A 19,022-nucleotide genomic window follows, 5' to 3' on the forward strand; every position below is an offset into this window, starting at 1 on the left:
TTTTTACTTTTAACTTTTGTTTTTTTTTTTTTTTTTGAGACAGGTTCTCTGCATATCTTTGTCCTGGAACTCCCTCTGTAAACCAGGCTATCTTTGAATTCACAGAGATCTGTCTGTCTCTGCCTCCCAGGCTACTCTCTTTTTTTTTTAACTCTGAGAACTTTAACCTTTAGCCTGTATATATTTTTAACACACTGTAAACCATTTAGAGGTTTTCTTACTCTTTGAATCTCTCTTTACTGTATATCTCTTTTTCTGACCACATGGGTCTTTAATGTGCTAAGGAATATGGAGAGGTTTTTGCCACAACTCTATGGTGTTTTTAAGGTCCTTGCCAGGAAGCAAGCTGCAACAGTGTATCCATTGGGATTGCCTGCTTGAAAGAGTCGGAGTTTTCCCTGGCAGGAAGGCCCAGAAAGCCGGCAATTTTAAACAGCAGCTTTTTTCCTGCTACAGCTGAAAACCCGAAATGCTTTACTCTAGTCTTTACCAAGCTTTTTCAGGCTTTCTGTGGATGCAGTTATCTACATGGGCGCCAATCTATAACATGGAGTGGGGGGCCTGTTTGTTGTTGTTTCTGTCCCGCCTGGCCCCCTGGCTGTTTAGTCTCAAATAAAATCACACATAGGTCTCCATAAATTATAAATTATAAGCTGATTGGCCCATTAGCTCTAGCTTCTCACTGGCTAACTTTCATATCTTGATTAACCCATTTTTCTGATCTATGTTAGCCAGTCTAAGGTGCCTCTTCATGACTGTGAGGACTTGCTGGACATTTTTTCAGACCAGTCACCCAGACTTCATGGACACTCTCCTGCCTGAGGCAGAGGCTGATTTGCTTACCTATGGAAGCAGAGTGGCCATCAACTGGGGCAGTAATAACTACCCAATGGGCCACCATATGGACACAAGCCTTGCCACAGGGCACATCAGTCTAATGACGCAGTTGATTGTTCTCACTCAAACCCTATACTGGGTAAAGGACAAATGAATAAACATTTATACAGAGAGCAAGTATACCTTTGCAGTCATCCATGTCCATGGCATTATTTATAAAGCAAAAGAGCTATTAATTGCTGAAGAAAAAAACTGTTCAAAATAAAGAGGAAATTCTCTCCTTAAAGTGGTCTGGCTCCCCAAGGAGGTAGTTATGATCCATGAAGGGGCACCAGGAAGTAAATATACTTGAAGCTAAAGGAAATTGGAGGACAGACCAGGTGGCCTGACAAACAGTAGAGATGCCTGAGGAGCCCCTTTCTGTCTTTCCTGTTGCCTTTCCTGATCCACAGGCCCACATCCCAACTCACCTACTCCAAGGAACAAGAGGGCAAGGCCCACTCTCAAAATATGAAACAAGATTTCAACTGAATGGTATATCTTGCCAGACTTGAAAACTATCCTCCCTGAAACTCTCAGACAGTTTTTGGTGCATCAATTACACCAGACCACCCATCTGGACATCACTACACCGAGTTATTTTCTTTCAGGTATCAGATTCTGACTTTCTGAGAGATGGCCATACAAGCTGCCTCTCAATGTCTCATGCACACAGTCTAAGACAAGATAGGTCATGGGCCTAGGGGAAAATCAAATAATATTGTTTTGCTAAAGGATCAAAGCAATAAATGGTTCCTAATGACATTCTTCTATAACCATAGTTCAACATCTCACGCAGCCATCCACAGTGAAGCTTTCTCCTGTAGTAGATGGGAACTAACACAGGAACCCACAACTGGAAAATATGCAGAGTGAGAGACTTTCAAACAGTAATAAATGGAATGTCTTCATCAACACCTTCCTCTCAGTGCCCAGAGAACTATGTGAAAGAGAAAGCAGAAAGACTGTAAGAGCCAGAGGGAATAGATTACACCAAGAAAACAGTGTCTTCCAGACACAACAGGACTGACACACAAGAACTCACAGAGACTGAGGCAGTATGCACAAGACCTGTATAGGTTCAGTCCAGATGAGGTCCCAGTGCTAAAAGGGGGAAATGGACACAGTCTTTCACCCCTTACCAGAAAGGATATCTCCAATTGACAAATGCTTGCAGAAGAAAATCAGTTTTCTCCAATGGAGTCCCACTGTTTTTTATAAACCACACATAAGGGAAGATTCCATGACCAGCAATAGACAGTCAACACAAAACAAACTCAATGGTATTTTTGTAGGTTGTTTCCCTAATATGGCTTGTTTGGTCACTTTTTTAACCTTACTTTTCGTTTGCTTGTATAGAATGGTTTCCAATTTTGTGTTTTTATGGTGCGTGTGTGTGTCTCTCTCTCTCTCTCTCTCTCTCTCTCTCTCTCTCTCTCTCTCTCTCTCTCTCTCTCTCTCTGTATGTGTATTGTGCTTTTTTTGCTGTGGTTTTTGATCTTGGTTTGCTTGATTTTTTTATTTGCTGGGATGTTTTCTAAAGAGGAAGAAGATATGGATTTGGAGGGGTGAGTAAGTGGAAAGGACCTGGAAGGAGATGGGAAGGGGAAAACATGATCAGAATATATTGTATGAATTTTTAATTTAAAAAATCTAAGACACTACTATTAATTGTTATAGTTCTTCGGCTTTATTATATCTTGAAATCTGAAAAATACAGAACACTGTTTTTCAAGCATCTGAATCATGTTGAACTGTGCATAGTATCTTTATACACTTTGAAGAGTATGAAGTAAGGATTTCTTTATACAAGCAGGAATATAAATTGAGTAATCCTCTAAACCATCTATTTTCAGTAACTAGTACACTTTGTTTTCTAAAGAGATAATGTAAATTCTTGCCCTTGGTGAACATTTCATTACCATTTTCAATTAAAAAAACAATATTATTAGCACCAATTCTTAGTTTATCTTATTTCAAAAGTTATACAATATGATAAGCAATAACAAAATGGTAGTGACTCATGTTTATATTGAAAATTTCAATTATAAATATAAAATTCTAAACGTATCAGACTAGTGTATCTTTCAATAGTGAACATCCTGGATGCCTGAAGATGGTAGAAGACAGAGCATTTCCATATATGGAAACCAGCCTCAGCACTGTTTCTGGCTCTCTAAGGGCTAACCTGAGAAGGACTAGAAAGGGCAAGTGGCACATACACAGTTCACAGAATAAGAGCATCTTGTTGATAGCTCATCATTCCCTTTGTATCAATGTAAGGTACCAGTTTAAATTCAAAATAAAATATTTACTTCTGTGCAATTTTGGTACAGATATAATACCTGCACAAGGAATAAACACATAAAATAAAATACATATTTTAAAAATTTTTGAGTATGAGTATCTTCATATAGACATTTGAACAATGAATTCTTAGCTAAATATCCAAATTTCATGAAAAATATAAAGACTTTAATATAGTAAATATGTGTCTTAAAACTATAGTCAGATTTATTCCAAACTACTATTGAGGTACAATTCTTAGGTAAAACAAATAAATACACCTTAAAACTTGTCTAAAAGCTTGGTAAGAATACTTAGTTGTCCGGACCTCATTAGACATTTCATAAGTTTCATTTTCTCCTTCTGAATCTGAACTATTATCTCGTTCTACGTATGCTATGAAAACCGCTAATAATATTTAGTTGTCTAGAGCTCATTAGACATTTCCCCTTCTGAATCTGAACAAGCATACCGGAAATGTAATACTAGAGAGGACAATATGGCTATTGTTTTTTCTAAAAATGGTAAGAACATGAAAAGTATGCTAGAGTATTATATAGATAAAATATCCAAGAAGGGTAACTATATATTCTCCTTTAATATCTCTTCTGCCAAAAAATTTCACCACTTTAATTATGTAAGTTATTAGTTCCTTGTATTTCCCCTTTAGTTGCTTTAAAAATATGTATTAATATAAACCCAAATCAAAGGTAGCATTTTGTTTCTCACATGAAGCATATTTTTAATCTATAAAATGAAAAATCTAAAGAAGACATATGTATATATTGATACTAATATGTCAAATAACTCAAAGCCGACTTTGACTATAATGTATTTTTTCAATTCTAGTTATAACATATTTTACGTGAACCTTCTCCAAAACAAAAACTAATAAACATAGGAAGTTAGTTGTGCATTAGGAAGGACTTTATGAGAACATTTAAAGTTCTACAATTATTTTATGGGCGACAGTTTACTCCTTTTTGAAGCTTTTGAATATAGCTGCTGAGCTTCAAGGCTACTCCCACCTTCATCCTCATATATTTTATCATTATATCAGTGTTGAGCAACAGCAAGGCTTTCCCATCAATGTCCTAGAGAGAGAAAAGGTTTAAAATGATTAACAACACTGTATATTTGATAAGCAGTTGTTTCTTTGTATATAAGAACATGCAAAACTAAAGCCTTTCATAGTTATAAAGTCCCTGAATATGTATCTCTGTATAAAAACTATGATAAATATAATTTCACAGTAATGTATCATTTAAAAATTTATATCAATTTTAAGAAAAGCAAATTTAACTTAATATTTAAAATTAGCTATATCAAATTCCATAATTTTAAATACTGCGATGAATAAAATACTGTGTACACATAAAAAAGTAAAAAGAATAAGAAAAATGAATTTCATGGCTATTAACTTTCTGGTAGAGTCTAGGAATATATCAACATCAATGCAAACTGTAAATGTGTTCAATAGTATTGTCTTTATTTGAAAGTGAATTACTTGTCTGAAGCCAATTAGACATTAAGACTAAATATTGGTTTTCTTTCTATACTGAAAATGGTGTATAGATACTCTACTACTTGACAGTCAAAAGGCATCTTTACAAAAATTCTTTATTGTTTTAATTTACCATCACCTCATGCTACTAAAGTATATAATTTTTTAAGTTCCAGCATAAAATAGAACTTTATTTAATCAGATATTCTTGTCTAAGAAGACACAGAATCTCTTATGATAGGAAATAAAATTAGAAAGTGAAGGAAGTAGAGCTTATTAAAATTTAGCCCATAACACCAAGTTAAAAGAAAGAACTAAAATGAATACAGATAGGAAACGAGACGTCAAATTATCTCTATTTTCTAGTCATAAGATCCTATACTTAAAAGACCCTAGAAATGCCAGCAGAAAACTCTTAGATCTGATTAAACTTTCAATAGTCACAGAATACAAAACGAGTAGCTTCCCAGATGTGTCAATTCATCCTTCCTTAGGTGATTCCCTGCTCCCAGGAGGTCATCATAAAGATGTCCAACTTAGTGTGGGCATTCAATGGGCATAGCACACTACAGTACAGAACTCCTGGACTCAAGAGATTCTCCTACTCCAGCCTCCCAAGCAGGTGGGAATATAGGTATATTATCGTGGATGTTATGCGAGTAGCCAACCACTTTCATATTGGATTAAAGCCTAGTCCATAAGACAGAATTTAATCTAAAATCTTATGGCTGGAGAGTTCATAGGATCTAGGGGAGAACTTTATTATTATTATTATTATTATTCAAAATGAACATAGCAATAAACTGCCTCCTTAGTTCACATATGTATATGTGTGTGTATATATATATATATATTTATTTATATTTATATATTAGTACATCCCTTGACCCTCAACAGAAAAGTTTTTTTCCAGGACATGGTGATCAATAAAGAGACCCACAAATCATCCACGTGCAGAGATTCCCCCATGCAGCCACCCTATCACCCAAGACTCAGAAATCATCTTGGGAGAGTTGACAAAAAGAGTCTAAGGACCAAAAGTAGTGGAGATATGTGGGGAAAATCTCAAATCAGAATAAAAGCAGCCTGTATTCTCATTTAAAAAAAAAAGCAGTAGCTTTTCTATGTACTGATAAAAAAATCTTGCCAAGGGAGGAATTAAAGGAATTAGAGAAAAACAAAAACAAAAAAAAAAAAACGTATTCACAAATATTTTTAAAGGTACCTGGGAATAAACCAAGCCAAGAAATTAAAAGACCTCTGCAATTAGAATTTTAAGTTACCAAAGAAAAAAACCTAAAAAAAATGCTAGGAAAAGTAGAATTTAACCATGATTAACCATGATATCGCTTTGTAAATTGTCATTAGCATCACAGTTTTCAATAGTCACATAAGGGAAACAGAACTGATCATCTGGAATTAGTTTCTGGATATCATAACAAGAAGGCTACTCTCGTATGCACTGTGGGTAAACTCCTCTTACTTATAGTCCCTAGTATGGGAAGAATTTGTCCTTGCAAGGAAAGAAGTCTATCTAAGACTTGTAACCTTAAACCACCAAACTTGAGGCTATTTAGTGTATTAGAAATTTAGCTACCCATATAAAGAAGAGACAATTAACCTAACATTTAAGCACAGAAGGATGGACAAGACAACCTTTTCACAAACAAAAATTAAATCAGATAATAGGGTTCCCCTACCAGCTCAGTTGGTGACTCAGTATCCAACTGAAAATGCTCAGAGGTCATTCAATGGCATTAGGGTAGCAGGAAAACTGAATTTAAAAATACATTACATGTTCTCTGATGGTGGTGTAGAGTTGGTCTGCCAACGGAGGATCTAAACGGTTCAGAAATGTTACCACGTCATTCACAGACCAGTTTAAAGGCTTTCCAAGGCCTTTCACAACAGCCTTGGTACAACTGGATGACAAACCTGCAGTTAACAATGAGTGGGGGAAACATTTTTAAAAGCCCGATCAGCACCTTGAAAAGAAGAGACGTTAGGTAAAAGTAATGGTCTCACTCCTGGAACCTTCTCTTCAGTACCTAATTAAGGACTTAAGACTCCATCTGTACAATCTCCTGAGAGCCTAACAAAGATGATCTGCGGAGTGCTGCACAGAGTATGTCACTGGACCTCCCCAAAGAGCAGAACAGCTTTACACTAGAAAGTACAAAGCTTCCATGGTCATGAAAACACATGTAGCAATCCAAGGCCTCTTAGGTCATAAGCAAGTACAGGAAAAGGTGCTACTTGAATTAAATTGGGATAAACTGAGCTAACTCAGTACTCTCTTAGTTTAAGGGTTTCAGTGTATTTTTTGAAAATCTTTCTTAAATGTCACTTTCTCTAAATTAATTTATTGTACTAAATCTGGTAGAAATCCCTAAAGTTTACACTTTAAAACTGCTTAATTTTTTGTTATATTAATTAATTTCAATAACCTTAGTTATCTTAGGGTAACAAGATAAGTTCTTTGAAGCAAATCTGTCTCTTAAATCCAATATCACAATTTTTATATTCACATCTCTTATAGTTTAAATGTAAATTTGAATTTAAAAATATTTTCTGATGAGTTCAATCAGTAGTGATTTTGACATTTTATGCAATTATTCTTTCATGTTTAATTGAATAGCAATAAATATTTTGATTGAATATTTTAATAAAGAAATGATCCATGAAACAATGTAAGTGCTCATATCTCAGCAGGTTTTGCTGAACTATTCACTAAGTGGTATGGAAACTTCTCTGTGCCCAAATATTACCTTCAGCAGAATGTTTGACTTCCTACAAGTGATATATGATGACAAATGAAGGGGGCTTAGTCATTTGTTGGGAGGATCTTTTTTCTAACCAAAGAGAATCAACAGAAATTTCATTTTTTCTGTTTATGAATTATCCAAAAGTATGTCCTTTCTTTCTTAGCACCTTATTATCATGTTGGGCATTTACTATGGGAAAGATAAAGAAAATAGATTTTATAATCACAATGGTGTCATTATGAAGACCACCAGAGACAATCCATGTTAGTTAATTAGCTCACTGCCTTACCCATAATACTTACTCAATAAATGCCCACCGTTGTACATATAATTACAAAACAATCATCAAAATAGGAAACAAGAAGGATGTTAATCATTGGTGCCATTCCAAACTCACCAAAAGTATTAGGATCAATCACAGGTGTACTCTGGGCCTCCAGTAAGGCCAATCGCTTCATTTCAGGATTCCTGATGGGGATGAGCTCCTCTCGAGGGAGGTTGCTTCCTCTCAATATTGTTGAAGCAGAAGAAATGGTGGTGTGCAAGTTGGGATTTTCAAAGTCACTGCAGTGGGTCATTGTAGAAGAGCCAGGAATTCCTTGAAAACTGCAATGGTAGTTTTGGGGAGTATATCTAGGACTCAGTGGACTTTCTGGAAGGTTACTCTCTGATGAAGAACTGATAGGTCTCACTCCCAGGGAATCATCTGAATGGAACACAGCATCGTTCTCAGTGTTCTGGATACTTTCGGTGTTGTCCATAGAATCAGCATCCTGGTATGTCTGGGCATTGTCAATAGAATCAGGGTTCTGGAATGTCTGGGCATTGTCAACATAGTCAGGGGTCTGGAACATCTGGGCGTCGTCAATAATATCAGGGCACTGGTATGTCTGGGTGTAATCTATAGTCTCTTCGTTCTCTACATCAAAGCTCGCTTCATCCCTTGTGCGGACTGGTGAAGTTGGACTGTAACTATGAGGATAGGAGAAGCTTTCATCATGAACTACTTGGCTCTCTTTCTGGAGTTTAGGTCTTTTAGATCTCAGGTAATTGTATCTTCTAGATACTAATTTAAAAGGCTTCATAAGAATAAGAGAAATAAAGAATAGTCAGGACATTATGGTTTCCATGCAACATTATTTTACATTGGAAAATGGTGTTGTCTTTTGATCACATGATTTTTCTTTCTCTTCTGACCTACATTTAATCTAATGTATATTTTATAAGTACTTTTTAAAATGTCTATTTAAAAATGTATTTTAAATATATTTTTTTAAGATGCTCATTGCTCTATATTCATTAATCCTGAACTAGATTATTCTTTCAAAAAGAGTTGCAGTCCTCATCTGCTCCTCCAGGAAGTACAGATAAACCTTGATAAGCCCACATTTACTAACTCTCTATCATTTGAACTGACTGGCATCTTTAGACAGAATATATTTATTAAAGTTGTGATAATGTTTTTGTACACTTACAGGATAATGCCAAAAGGATCTGGCACGAGAGTAATAAATTTTCGTTACTTTGTTATCCATGTTATCAATCTTCTTTTCCAGCCTTTGAATAGTTTGAGAGATAACCTGTTATAATAAAAGGCATTAGTAGTTGCTGTTTCAAAATGCATAAAGCAAAGAGCTAATTGTTAGACACAATGGAAGTTCTCCAGTAGTCAGAAACATCATGTTTTTATTAGAGGCCTGGTTTTAGGGGCCAAAGGACACTGGCTGAGATACTGTCTCCTCCACCTGCCACTGCAGTAGCTGATTCATGCACATGTGGAAGTTTCTTCAGTGCCAGAAAGTGAGTGCATCACAACTCCTGATAACCTCCCACCTGTGTGTACTGCAGCGCTTCCCACTGAAGAGGCCGCTCACATAGGAGACAAGCATTCAAATCTGGTGACCATAAGAGTCAGCGTCCACACCACAGCTTGTAAACAAATAGTGAGTGTTCCACTCTGAGAAGACTATAGAGCCAAATAAAACATAGGTGATGTAGGGCTCCAAAGTATTCTAAAAATTAAGCATCCAGTGTTGATCTCACAATGGCACTGAGTACACCTTATATGCCATACCAATGAGGAACACCACTGATAACATGCTGACGGGTTTTTTTGAAGCGCTCAAAAGTTTCAGAGAATATATTTATAAAATACCATAAACATTTTTTTCATTCAAGGATGAATGCCTTCCTCCTGTCAGAACTTCTTTGCTAGGTGCTGGTATCATAAATTTTAACACAAGCAAACAAACAACAACAAAAACTAAAAAAAAAAAAAACTGTCCTGGAGAAATGCTCTTTGAGAGAACTGAAAGCAAAGTGAGTGATTCTCAAAATGTGTTCTGGGAGCCCAGTCCCAATGAATACACGTATAAAAGAACTCCTGTGCCTAATGCTCAGGGAACATTGTGGAAAATGAGGCAGAAAGATTGTAAGAGCCAGAGGATCAGGGGTTTACTGTGATACCATGCCTCCTAGTGATGCCAGATGTTATGGTGTAGACCCATAACATCTCACCAACATCACCTGAACAAGAAGGATACCAATAAACATGCCAAAGTGGACAGGGGAAGCCCACAAGGCCTCAGCTCTGCACAAAGAAATATAGGAAACTAAGAAATACCAAGAGTGAGAGCAATAGTCTTCCCCAGGGAAGAAGACAACAAATGTTTGTCCAGTGCCAAATGGTCAGCATTGAAAACATGCATACAAATAACACTGTACAGGCTGAGCAGGGTGTATTTAGGAATACACACACATACATATATGTATATACGTATATATAAACATGTGCATGCAATAGCAATTGATGAAAAAGGTCATGAATTTGAAAGAGAGCAAGGAGAGGTCTATGGGAGGGTTTGAAGGTAGGGAAGGGAAGGGGGAAATGTTTTAATTATATTAAAATCCCAAAAAAGAGAGTGAAAACAATACGCTTTCACCAAATATTAAAAGACTCCTTTGCTTCTATGTTTTTATTTTTTGAGACAGGGTTTCACTGTGGAGCCTTGGCTGGCCTTAAACTAGCTATATAGATCAGGTTGGCCTTGAACTTGTGGCAATCCTCCTGCCTCTGAGATTGCATATTGTTGTTGTTATCATCTCCTACACGTGTAAGGAGTGCATGCATATCAGCATACTCAGCAATGTGACAGGATTCTCAAGGACCCCTAAGGAACACAGCTGGGATCCAAAGCACTGCTCATCCACAATGCCATCCCTTGCACAATTACTGGTCTCTTGGCTGAACACTACACCCTAGGCTTCAGGTTTGCCAAGATTTGGGCACTGCAGGTCAGGCAGCCTTACCCACCCACCCCTACTCCTGCACAATCTTAAGACCAAGGCCTGTGAGCATGGCTTCTGTCTTCACTAGTGTCAGTCTAAAAGGTAAGACACACATAAACTTTTACTTTTCAAATTATCTTAGTTCAGTCTATTCTGTAAACCTCATGGGACAAGAATCATTTATTTAAACTGTTCCATTGCCTCTGAGGTATACAGCTCACAAAATCCACAGTAATTAGTTATTTCTATCAGTCCCTATCCACGAGTTTATTTTTATGATTTCCCCTCAAAATTATATGAGATAAATTAATTGTAAAACATGAGTAGGCTGCCCTTTCATTTCAGTTGTGATATTAGGTAATTAATTAGGCACATATTAAAAGTGAATCCAAATCTTCCATTTCCTTTAAAAGTTGTATAGTGGAAATTAATACTAAGCAACATAGATGGAAAAAAATAAACCTGATAAATGATGTTTTTAATGTTCTAAAATACACATACTGATATTTCAAATTTTCACCTGAAAATATTATTCTACATAGAAACTGTCAAAATAATCACAACGATGTGAATAATCACAAGAAATTTGATACGGCAAAATTTTGATTAATTATACACTTTCCCCTCATGTAAAGTAAGAAATGTTTACAATTTAACATTCTACAAAAACATACTGAAAAGAGAAGTTGTCGTACCTGGAAATGGTTCATGGTATCCACAATGGCTTTTGTTTCTTCAATTTCGCGAATTTCAGGTGTCTGAGGTTTTTTCTAAAATAGTTTTTATACCACAAGTAGTTAATGCATTATTTCAGAAGGAGTCACATCAAATAGTGACCATACCTTATATTTATCTATATAAGTTGTTTTTAATTTTTACCAATATTTCAAAAGCCTTAATTAAATCAGAGATGAAATAAAAATTAACACTACAAGGAATGGAAATAATTGCCAGCCAAGTAAAAGAGAAATGAAAGACTTTACCAGAAGGATCTAGGTTTAGAACTCCAGTAAAAAGTTGCTCAGAATGTCCTAACACGTAAGAAAAGGGAGCATGCAAAATGGCTAAGATTTCACCGTCTAAAGAGATTCAGGATAGAGTATGTCCTTGAGTGTCAGTTTAGAGAAACTCCAGAAAGTAGTTGAGATTTAAACTTTTCTTATTAAAATGGTAAACACTGATATACTGTACAACCAGTTGCTTAATATTACTTACATAACTGAAATGTGTAATCTTTGGTACATACTCATAAAACATATTATCATTACCATCTTAAGGAGGCATTCATATTTGTATAGGATAAAAAATTTCTTAGCAAATTAAAAGAAAATATAAAATAACAAAAAGAAAGCTGAGGACTTTAATTTCACTTCACAGAAGTTTTGAAAACCTGTTGTGTTATCAAAGGACCTATGTTTTAAATACCATACCTATGTAGAAAAACATGTGTGACTAAGGCAAGTGAGTGATGAGTTCAAGAGCAGCCTGGGTGGGTCAAGGACCTTGTTTCAGGAAATCAAGAGAAAAAGAATACTTGCAGAACTATGCTCTCATTAATCTAGCTACACCAGAGCCCCCTTTTCCATTGAGTCTAACACCTTCTTACTTTAGGGCAGAGACATTAATCTTTAGTGTTAAAAATGCTTTCAAAGCCAAACAAACAAACAAACAAAACAAAACAAAACCAACAATCACAACACAAACTGACCATGGTCAGAGCATTGCCCTGGTTTTGATTCCTAAATAATCCAACATTGCCACCATGTGGTCAAACTAGGAAACACATCTTAACTAAATTAATTTCTAAAACACCTTAAAATGCTGTTGAAGTAAGACAGGGTATAAATAAGAAAAGTTACCATAAATAACTGCTACATTTCCACAAAATAATCATTCTAAGAAATGAGGCAAAGAGATTTTAAAGTAAACAGACTTGGTAGCTCTGTATGTGGTTAGCCTTCCACTGATTAGGTTACTAAATTAACACACACTTGCGTTATATAACATTCCTTACAAAAATATAGTAGTTTACCTTCACATGGTAGCTTGTGCTTTCAAGTAAATAGTCCCCACAATGACTTTCAATAATTGACAGTGAGCATTGTCTCCAATGATGAAAAGCATAGCAGTTGATGTAAGTTGAAAGCTGCCTAGATTACTTCAATGGCATTAATATGCGTGTCCTTATGTGACTAAAGAAATGTGTTCACTGCTACGCAAGATTAAATATAGTGTAATATTTCCATTTAGGGAGGGGGAGAGAAATGGGAGGAGGTGGAAATTTTTAATTAAAAATAAATAAAAAAATAATTTCCATTTGTGTTCAACTTCAAAGATTAAGAAACTCAGAATATGACAAAATTTTTAAAAGGCAAACCAATTTGCAAAGATGTTTGTCAGATTCTTATAAAGTTGAGTTTTATATAGACTCTACTTGTTTTCAGTTCAATTTCAGAGTATCCAGAAGAAATGTTAAGTGTATGTTCTTAAATTTATACACAAGTGGTCATAGAAATTTTATAGAGCATTTTCAAAACTGCACTTATTACCTAATACATTTCACTTTATTTAATTTAACTCAGTTTAGCAAAACTACAGCACCAGGAATAGAACAGAGACGATCAATTTAAAATACAAACCGCAGCCATTTCTTTGGAGGCAGACATCACTGCTGTGTGGCAGGTTAGACTTGCTGGAAGGTTTACTTGTGAAACTGTTTAGTCATCTAAGAGGCAAACCTTCTACTCCTGAAAAGAAATGCATAAAAATGCTACTTCATGTACCTACTATCTACATCAACTTAACATGGGTGGCTTTACAGGGCTGAGGGTGAAACCTAGGATATTATCTATGGTAGGTTAGTGCCTTATTGCTAAGCTACATTTCCAGCACTAGAATAAATCTTTATACATAGAAGAGCAATGACTGGGAACACACAATGAATAAAGTTTAAAGAAAGTGCAATCTGTGAACAGTTGCTTCCAAACTACAAAATGAGCACTAAAAGCCACCAAACAAGAGAATATACTGCTATCACTTATGCCAAGGAGCTCAAAGGGGTTTTTGCTTAGGGAGACAGAATGCCGCCATACTGCCCCAATAATCTGTTCTGATCTAAAGGCAGCTTCCACTGCCACCCTTGACGCCAATGCTACGGCCACTACTGTCTGGCCACTACTATCTCCACTGCTATCTTAGACGCTGCTGCTGCTGCTGCTGTCACTTCAAGTCTCCATCTCTGGTGTCTCTATTAGTGATGCTGGTGGTGGTGCTGCTGCTGCTGATACTGAACCTGCTCCTGGTGGTGATGCTTCTGCTTCTGGGCTGCTTCTGAACTGCTCCTTCTGTTGGGCTGCTGCTGCAATGTGAGTAGAGTCAACCAAGGAGGCTCCACCTCCTCACCTGCCCTGTAAACCCTTCTGAGGCTCGCATTTCCAGGGCCCACCGCAGCTCCAAAATTATGACTGCTTTATGAGTTAGACTTTAACATTAAACCCAAATAAAGAAATGCATGTGAAATATAAGATGAAAATAAATTCTAGAATTTTTAAGGCTGGATTATAGCCCTGAGTCATTCAATATGGAACCAGAACCAGGCATGTGTCTGCAATCAGAGGACCGACTTGAATTCCTGATGCAAAGTTACTAGAGGGACACCCTAGAGCAAAAGTTAATTCATTTTGTTCACTCTGAGACAGAGCAGCAGGGAAAGACATAATAAAGGGACCAGGGTTTCATCCCTTTCCTGTTCTCCTTTAATCTGCTGTGGGGAGACTAGTGACCAGAGTCCCTAAGGACAAAATTAAAAGGGAGATTAAAAGATGAGAGAGCTAACTCTCAAGTTAGACAAATGCAAACCAATGTTGCATAAAATTTTCAAATTGTAATATGAAACATGATTAATAAAACCCCAGAGACAGATATTGTGGTTCAACCTGAAGATCAGAAAAGCCAAACAGCCAGCCACTGTCTCTTACTTCTACCTCAGTTTGAAATGGCCACCCTGCCTCCAGGAATCTCAGAATGAGACTGTGTCTGAGAGCTGTCTCCTCCCATCTTATATTCCTTTCTAGGGTTGGGATTAAAGGCATGCACCACTACCACCCAGTTTCTATGGGTGTGGCTACTGGTTTTAAAGGCCTGTGTGTCACCACTTCCTGGTCTGTAAGGCTGACCAGTGTGGCTGTTTTACTCTCTGACCTTCAGGCAAGCTTTATTTATTATTAAAATACAAATGAAATATCACTATAGTAATGCATCTCAATTTGACCTATAATTTCTACTACATTTTATTTTTGTTTAGGATTTCCTGACTCTAAGGTTGTCATGAGCTGTAAGTAATTAACCTGTATCTATAACCAAACAAAGAAAACTTTATAATGAAAATAAACTACTTACGGATGTTGCCAACAAGGATGAACTTCACAACCACAACCTTGAGTAAAAGAAGCCAGACATGAAAGATAACACGGTATACAATTCAACTCAGAAAGCTCAAAATCAGGCAGAGGTAGCCTATGGTAGGAGAGGCCTTTCCAAGCTAATACTATGGTCACTTTAACAATTTCTTAGTGTTCTATTTTTGGAATAAACCATAAAATTACTTCTCAAGTTTTACTCTTACAATGAACGTTGTAGAACAGTGTTGCACTGGTACAAGTACTTCTAGAAGAAAAATTCCTAGAAAACAAAATAATAAAGTAAAAAGTTTAAAAAAAGACTGACACATTTGAAAATCCTTTAGTACTTTCTAAATAGCCCAATTAAAGATGACTATTGGAGTCAGCCAGTTGTTTGAAAACATAATACAAGTATCAGATAGTATCAAATTATTTTTACCCTATGACTTCTTAAAAACTCACAAGGTAAATCAAAGCATCAGGATAACTCCAATTCAAATTATAAAACCCTAAACAGCCCAAATTAGGAGAGTCATCTGCCAACGACTCATCCCATAAGGCATAGCTCACAATGTCTAACAAACATGGCTCAAAACAACCTTTTACATGACAATTCATAAAGACACAAAAGCCAAATCAAAGCAGCCAGAAATTTCTAAGAAAGGAAACTCCAAATAATGCCAAATTGGAAGAGTGATCTGTATGAACATATCTCATTAAGTATAGTTGCCAATAATTAGGATGGCTAAAGTCTACCTTTTACCCAAGACTTCTTAAAGGACAGCAATTCACAATAGCAAGATCTTCCTAAGAAAAACAAAAACAAACAAAAAAAAAAAACAACAAAAAACCCCAAAAGTCAAAATCCACACCATCACCTGTAATCAACTTATCCCATAAGGCAGAGCTCACAGAGAAAAGGATGCTTAAAAAATAATTTTTTACCATAAAATTTCTTAAGAACCCACAAGGCAAATACATAAATTTCAAGTTTCAAAAATCTGAAAATAAACACCAAATTGGGGGTGGGTGGGAGAGTCAAAGGCCACCAGTTGATCCCATAAGACATAAATCACAGTGGGTAGTTTGGCTTAAAACCATGTTCTACTCAATGACTTCTTAAAGATACATGAAGCAAACCAAAACAGGTAGATATCTCCAAGTTATAAAAGACCCAAACAAATTAAACTGCAGAGTCACCTGCCATCAACTTATCCCATAAGGCATAGCTAACAATTATTAAGATGACTAAAAAGTACATTTTCTCCAAATAATTCTTTAAAACACAAAAGGCAAATCAAGGCAGTGAGATTTTTCTAAGTTATAAACCCCACATAACTAAATTGAGGAGTCACTGGCCATCAATTTATTCCATATGGAATACATCACAAATACTTGGATGGAGGAAAACAAACTTTTACTCTAAGACTTCTTTATTAAAAACACAAAATGCAATTTACAACATCTAGGGTCTTTCAATGTTATACTAAAACAGCCCAATTTTGGAAAACTATATCCCATCAATGTATCCCATTAAATATAGGTCACACTGACTGAAGGGCTGAAATCAACCTTCAACTCTTCCTTAACAACATACATGGCAAATTACAACAGTAACCTGAATTCGGAAAGAATCAGGAGAGAAGAAATCCAAATGATTCCTAACAGATTAGAGCCTTTAAAACAAAACAAAAACTAATAAATAATAACAACAACAACAACAACCAAAGGAGCACACAGCACTCAGAAGCATATCCGGAAACTACTGGGCCTTACAGGGACGCAGACATTTTACAGTTGTTCCGGGATGCCATGTCTGCCCGCTGGATGCTTAAGCTAATGATAAACACAACACTCTAGAAGGTGCCCTCAACACCCCGCTACATCTTTTTCTTCTTTCCTACTATCATATTTACTATAAAATGGTAAGGTTTTACAAGGCCACTAACAGATCCCAAGCATTGGTAGCCCGGAGACATAAAAATTACTGAAAAAAAAATCATCCAACCATAGAGCGTTCATCATCTGAGGCCTCAAAGTACAGATTCGCCAAACGTATTCTCTCACTCCGACGGCAAAATACTTCCGATTTTCCACATTAGTACACACACTCTCTCTCACACACACACCCATGACAACAAAGGTTAAAGAGGGGGCTAAGATACCCATAACTTACTTATTTTGATGGCACACCAGTCTCCGGAAAGCTGCCGGCAGGCCGCTGAGGAAAACTCTCGACGTCCGCCGGCTGGGAAACCACCTTCGAGGTCCGTTGACGCCTTTTAACCGTCCGCGTGCCGGAAACCAGGTGCGTGTGACGCACTGCGTGTCGCAAAGCTCAGCACGGCAAAGTGCCTGACTGTAAAGCGATGTGCGTTCACGGCTTGTATGACTGAACAATGGCCCGTGAATCCCATGAGTGACCAAAAGGATGTATAGACCCAGAGATTTTTCACCCTGCAGACGGAGATAGGGCATGGAAAGGGAAGGTTTCCAGTGGAGAGGGTCTTGAGGGTCTTTCTGCCAACTGAGAGGCAAGACCTCTGGCTTCGAGGGTCCGAAGCTGGACCTCTGATCCTACACTTAACTGTAACTGAGACAATTGGCGGACAAGGAGCCTCTAGAGCGCTGTGGCAGACATTTGTGTGTGTGTGTGTGTGTGTGTGTGTGTGTGTGTGTGTGTGTGTGTGTACACTGGGGCCTGGGCTAGCTAGTACAACTTCTAGCCCCAAAAGTGATTCAAAGGGCCAGCTTCCTAAGTGTGTGGCAAGCATTTTCGTTTGGTTATTAAAGCATGTTGCTATTAATATACAACCATATACCCTTTTCCACCTCCTGGAATCCACTAGAGATGTCCAAGATGACTGGGCTCCGGGGGTACACAGTGCTAAAACCTGAATGGGGCAGAGGGGCTGGGGTCTTAACAACACATTTTTTTTTTTTTTTTTTTTTTTGTCGCCTGGGAACACTAGTAGCGTCATTTGCAGTCTCCAGTAAGCACAGACTGCAGTAAGAAACTAACATATTCCAGTGTCATAGTTGTTGGATTTAAACATCATGACCAACACTTACTTATTCGTGCAAACGAAATAGTCGTTTTGCGTGTTGTCCAGTATAAAATGGGCTTATGTTGGGAAGTATACACATTAGTGCGCTCAAAGCACACAGTGTTTGAGACAGGAGTTTTGCTATATAATAAAGTTGATGTAACATTAACTAGTGGCAATTTACTATATATATATATAAAATCAGTGCTTTTGGATGTACAAGTATAATAAACTTTGAAACAAAGCAGTCAAGTGTTTCAAAAAAAAGTCACAAACCTTCATCTAGTATAGAAAGGAACCACACAGTAGCTTGAGTATTGAACAAATGTTGTTCCCTATTAAAAATGAAGCTTGATTAGTGTCCATTATAGATAGCATGTCTTCCTGCTAATAAACCCCTTTTATATCTGGGTGCTTATAAAACACTTCCTGCTTGTGAAACCTCCCAACTATAGTTACATAACAATAAAGAGACAACCCAGCTCTTTAATTGCAGTCACGTTTATTTGCAGTCTCTATACACACTTTCTAGGGAATCAAACTGTTCGGATACATTTTTTTGAGAGGGGTTCACAATGAAACTGTCACCGTTTTTCCTACAAATAAATACAAGACTTAAAGTGTTGCACAGCTCTAAAATATACAAAGGCTTGGATTGAATGTAAACGTTGAAAACATTTTACAAAAGAAACCATCTTTGCAACAATTTAAAAAGTTCATATTTACAAATGTTACAAAAATACAAAATGGATGCAAGTCCAAAAACCATTGTCTTTCGGCCAGCACGAACTGGTTCTAGTACCAAAATAGTTACACCATAACCTTCAGAATTCAAGCTTTGTTACCGTCTTATCCT

At 36.7% G+C, this 19,022-nt stretch overlaps 1 protein-coding gene across 1 annotated transcript; it reads right to left on the minus strand.

The window, feature by feature from the left end:
• Window positions 1–4,020: 4,020 nt before the first annotated feature.
• Scml1 (Scm polycomb group protein like 1) lies at window positions 4,021–17,597 on the minus strand. The gene is made up of 8 exons (XM_050160654.1): window positions 17,296–17,597; window positions 16,896–16,955; window positions 14,122–14,200; window positions 11,415–11,489; window positions 8,907–9,011; window positions 7,829–8,510; window positions 6,462–6,601; window positions 4,021–4,256 (listed from the first exon to the last, which is right to left on the minus strand). The coding sequence occupies exons 1-8, from the start codon at window positions 17,595–17,597 to the stop codon at window positions 4,122–4,124; spliced, it is 1,578 nt and encodes a 525-aa protein (XP_050016611.1). The 3' UTR covers window positions 4,021–4,121.
• Between the last annotated feature and the right edge of the window lie 1,425 nt (window positions 17,598–19,022).

This window comes from Alexandromys fortis, unplaced genomic scaffold (assembly GCF_014885135.2).
Source record: "Alexandromys fortis isolate MF-2015 unplaced genomic scaffold, M_Fortis_MF-2015_v1.1 scaffold_120, whole genome shotgun sequence".
NCBI classification, from domain to species: Eukaryota; Metazoa; Chordata; class Mammalia; order Rodentia; family Cricetidae; genus Alexandromys; species Alexandromys fortis.

Coding starts and splice junctions, on each gene's coding strand:
- Scml1 (XM_050160654.1), bottom strand. CDS start 17,597: ATGCCCTATCTCCGTCTGCAGGGTGAAAAATCTCTGGGTCTATACATC. Junction 16,956..17,295: donor CTGGTGTGCCATCAAAATAA/GTAAGTTATGGG, acceptor GTTTATCATTAG/CTTAAGCATCCAGCGGGCAG. Junction 9,012..11,414: donor ATACCATGAACCATTTCCAG/GTACGACAACTT, acceptor TTATTATAACAG/GTTATCTCTCAAACTATTCA.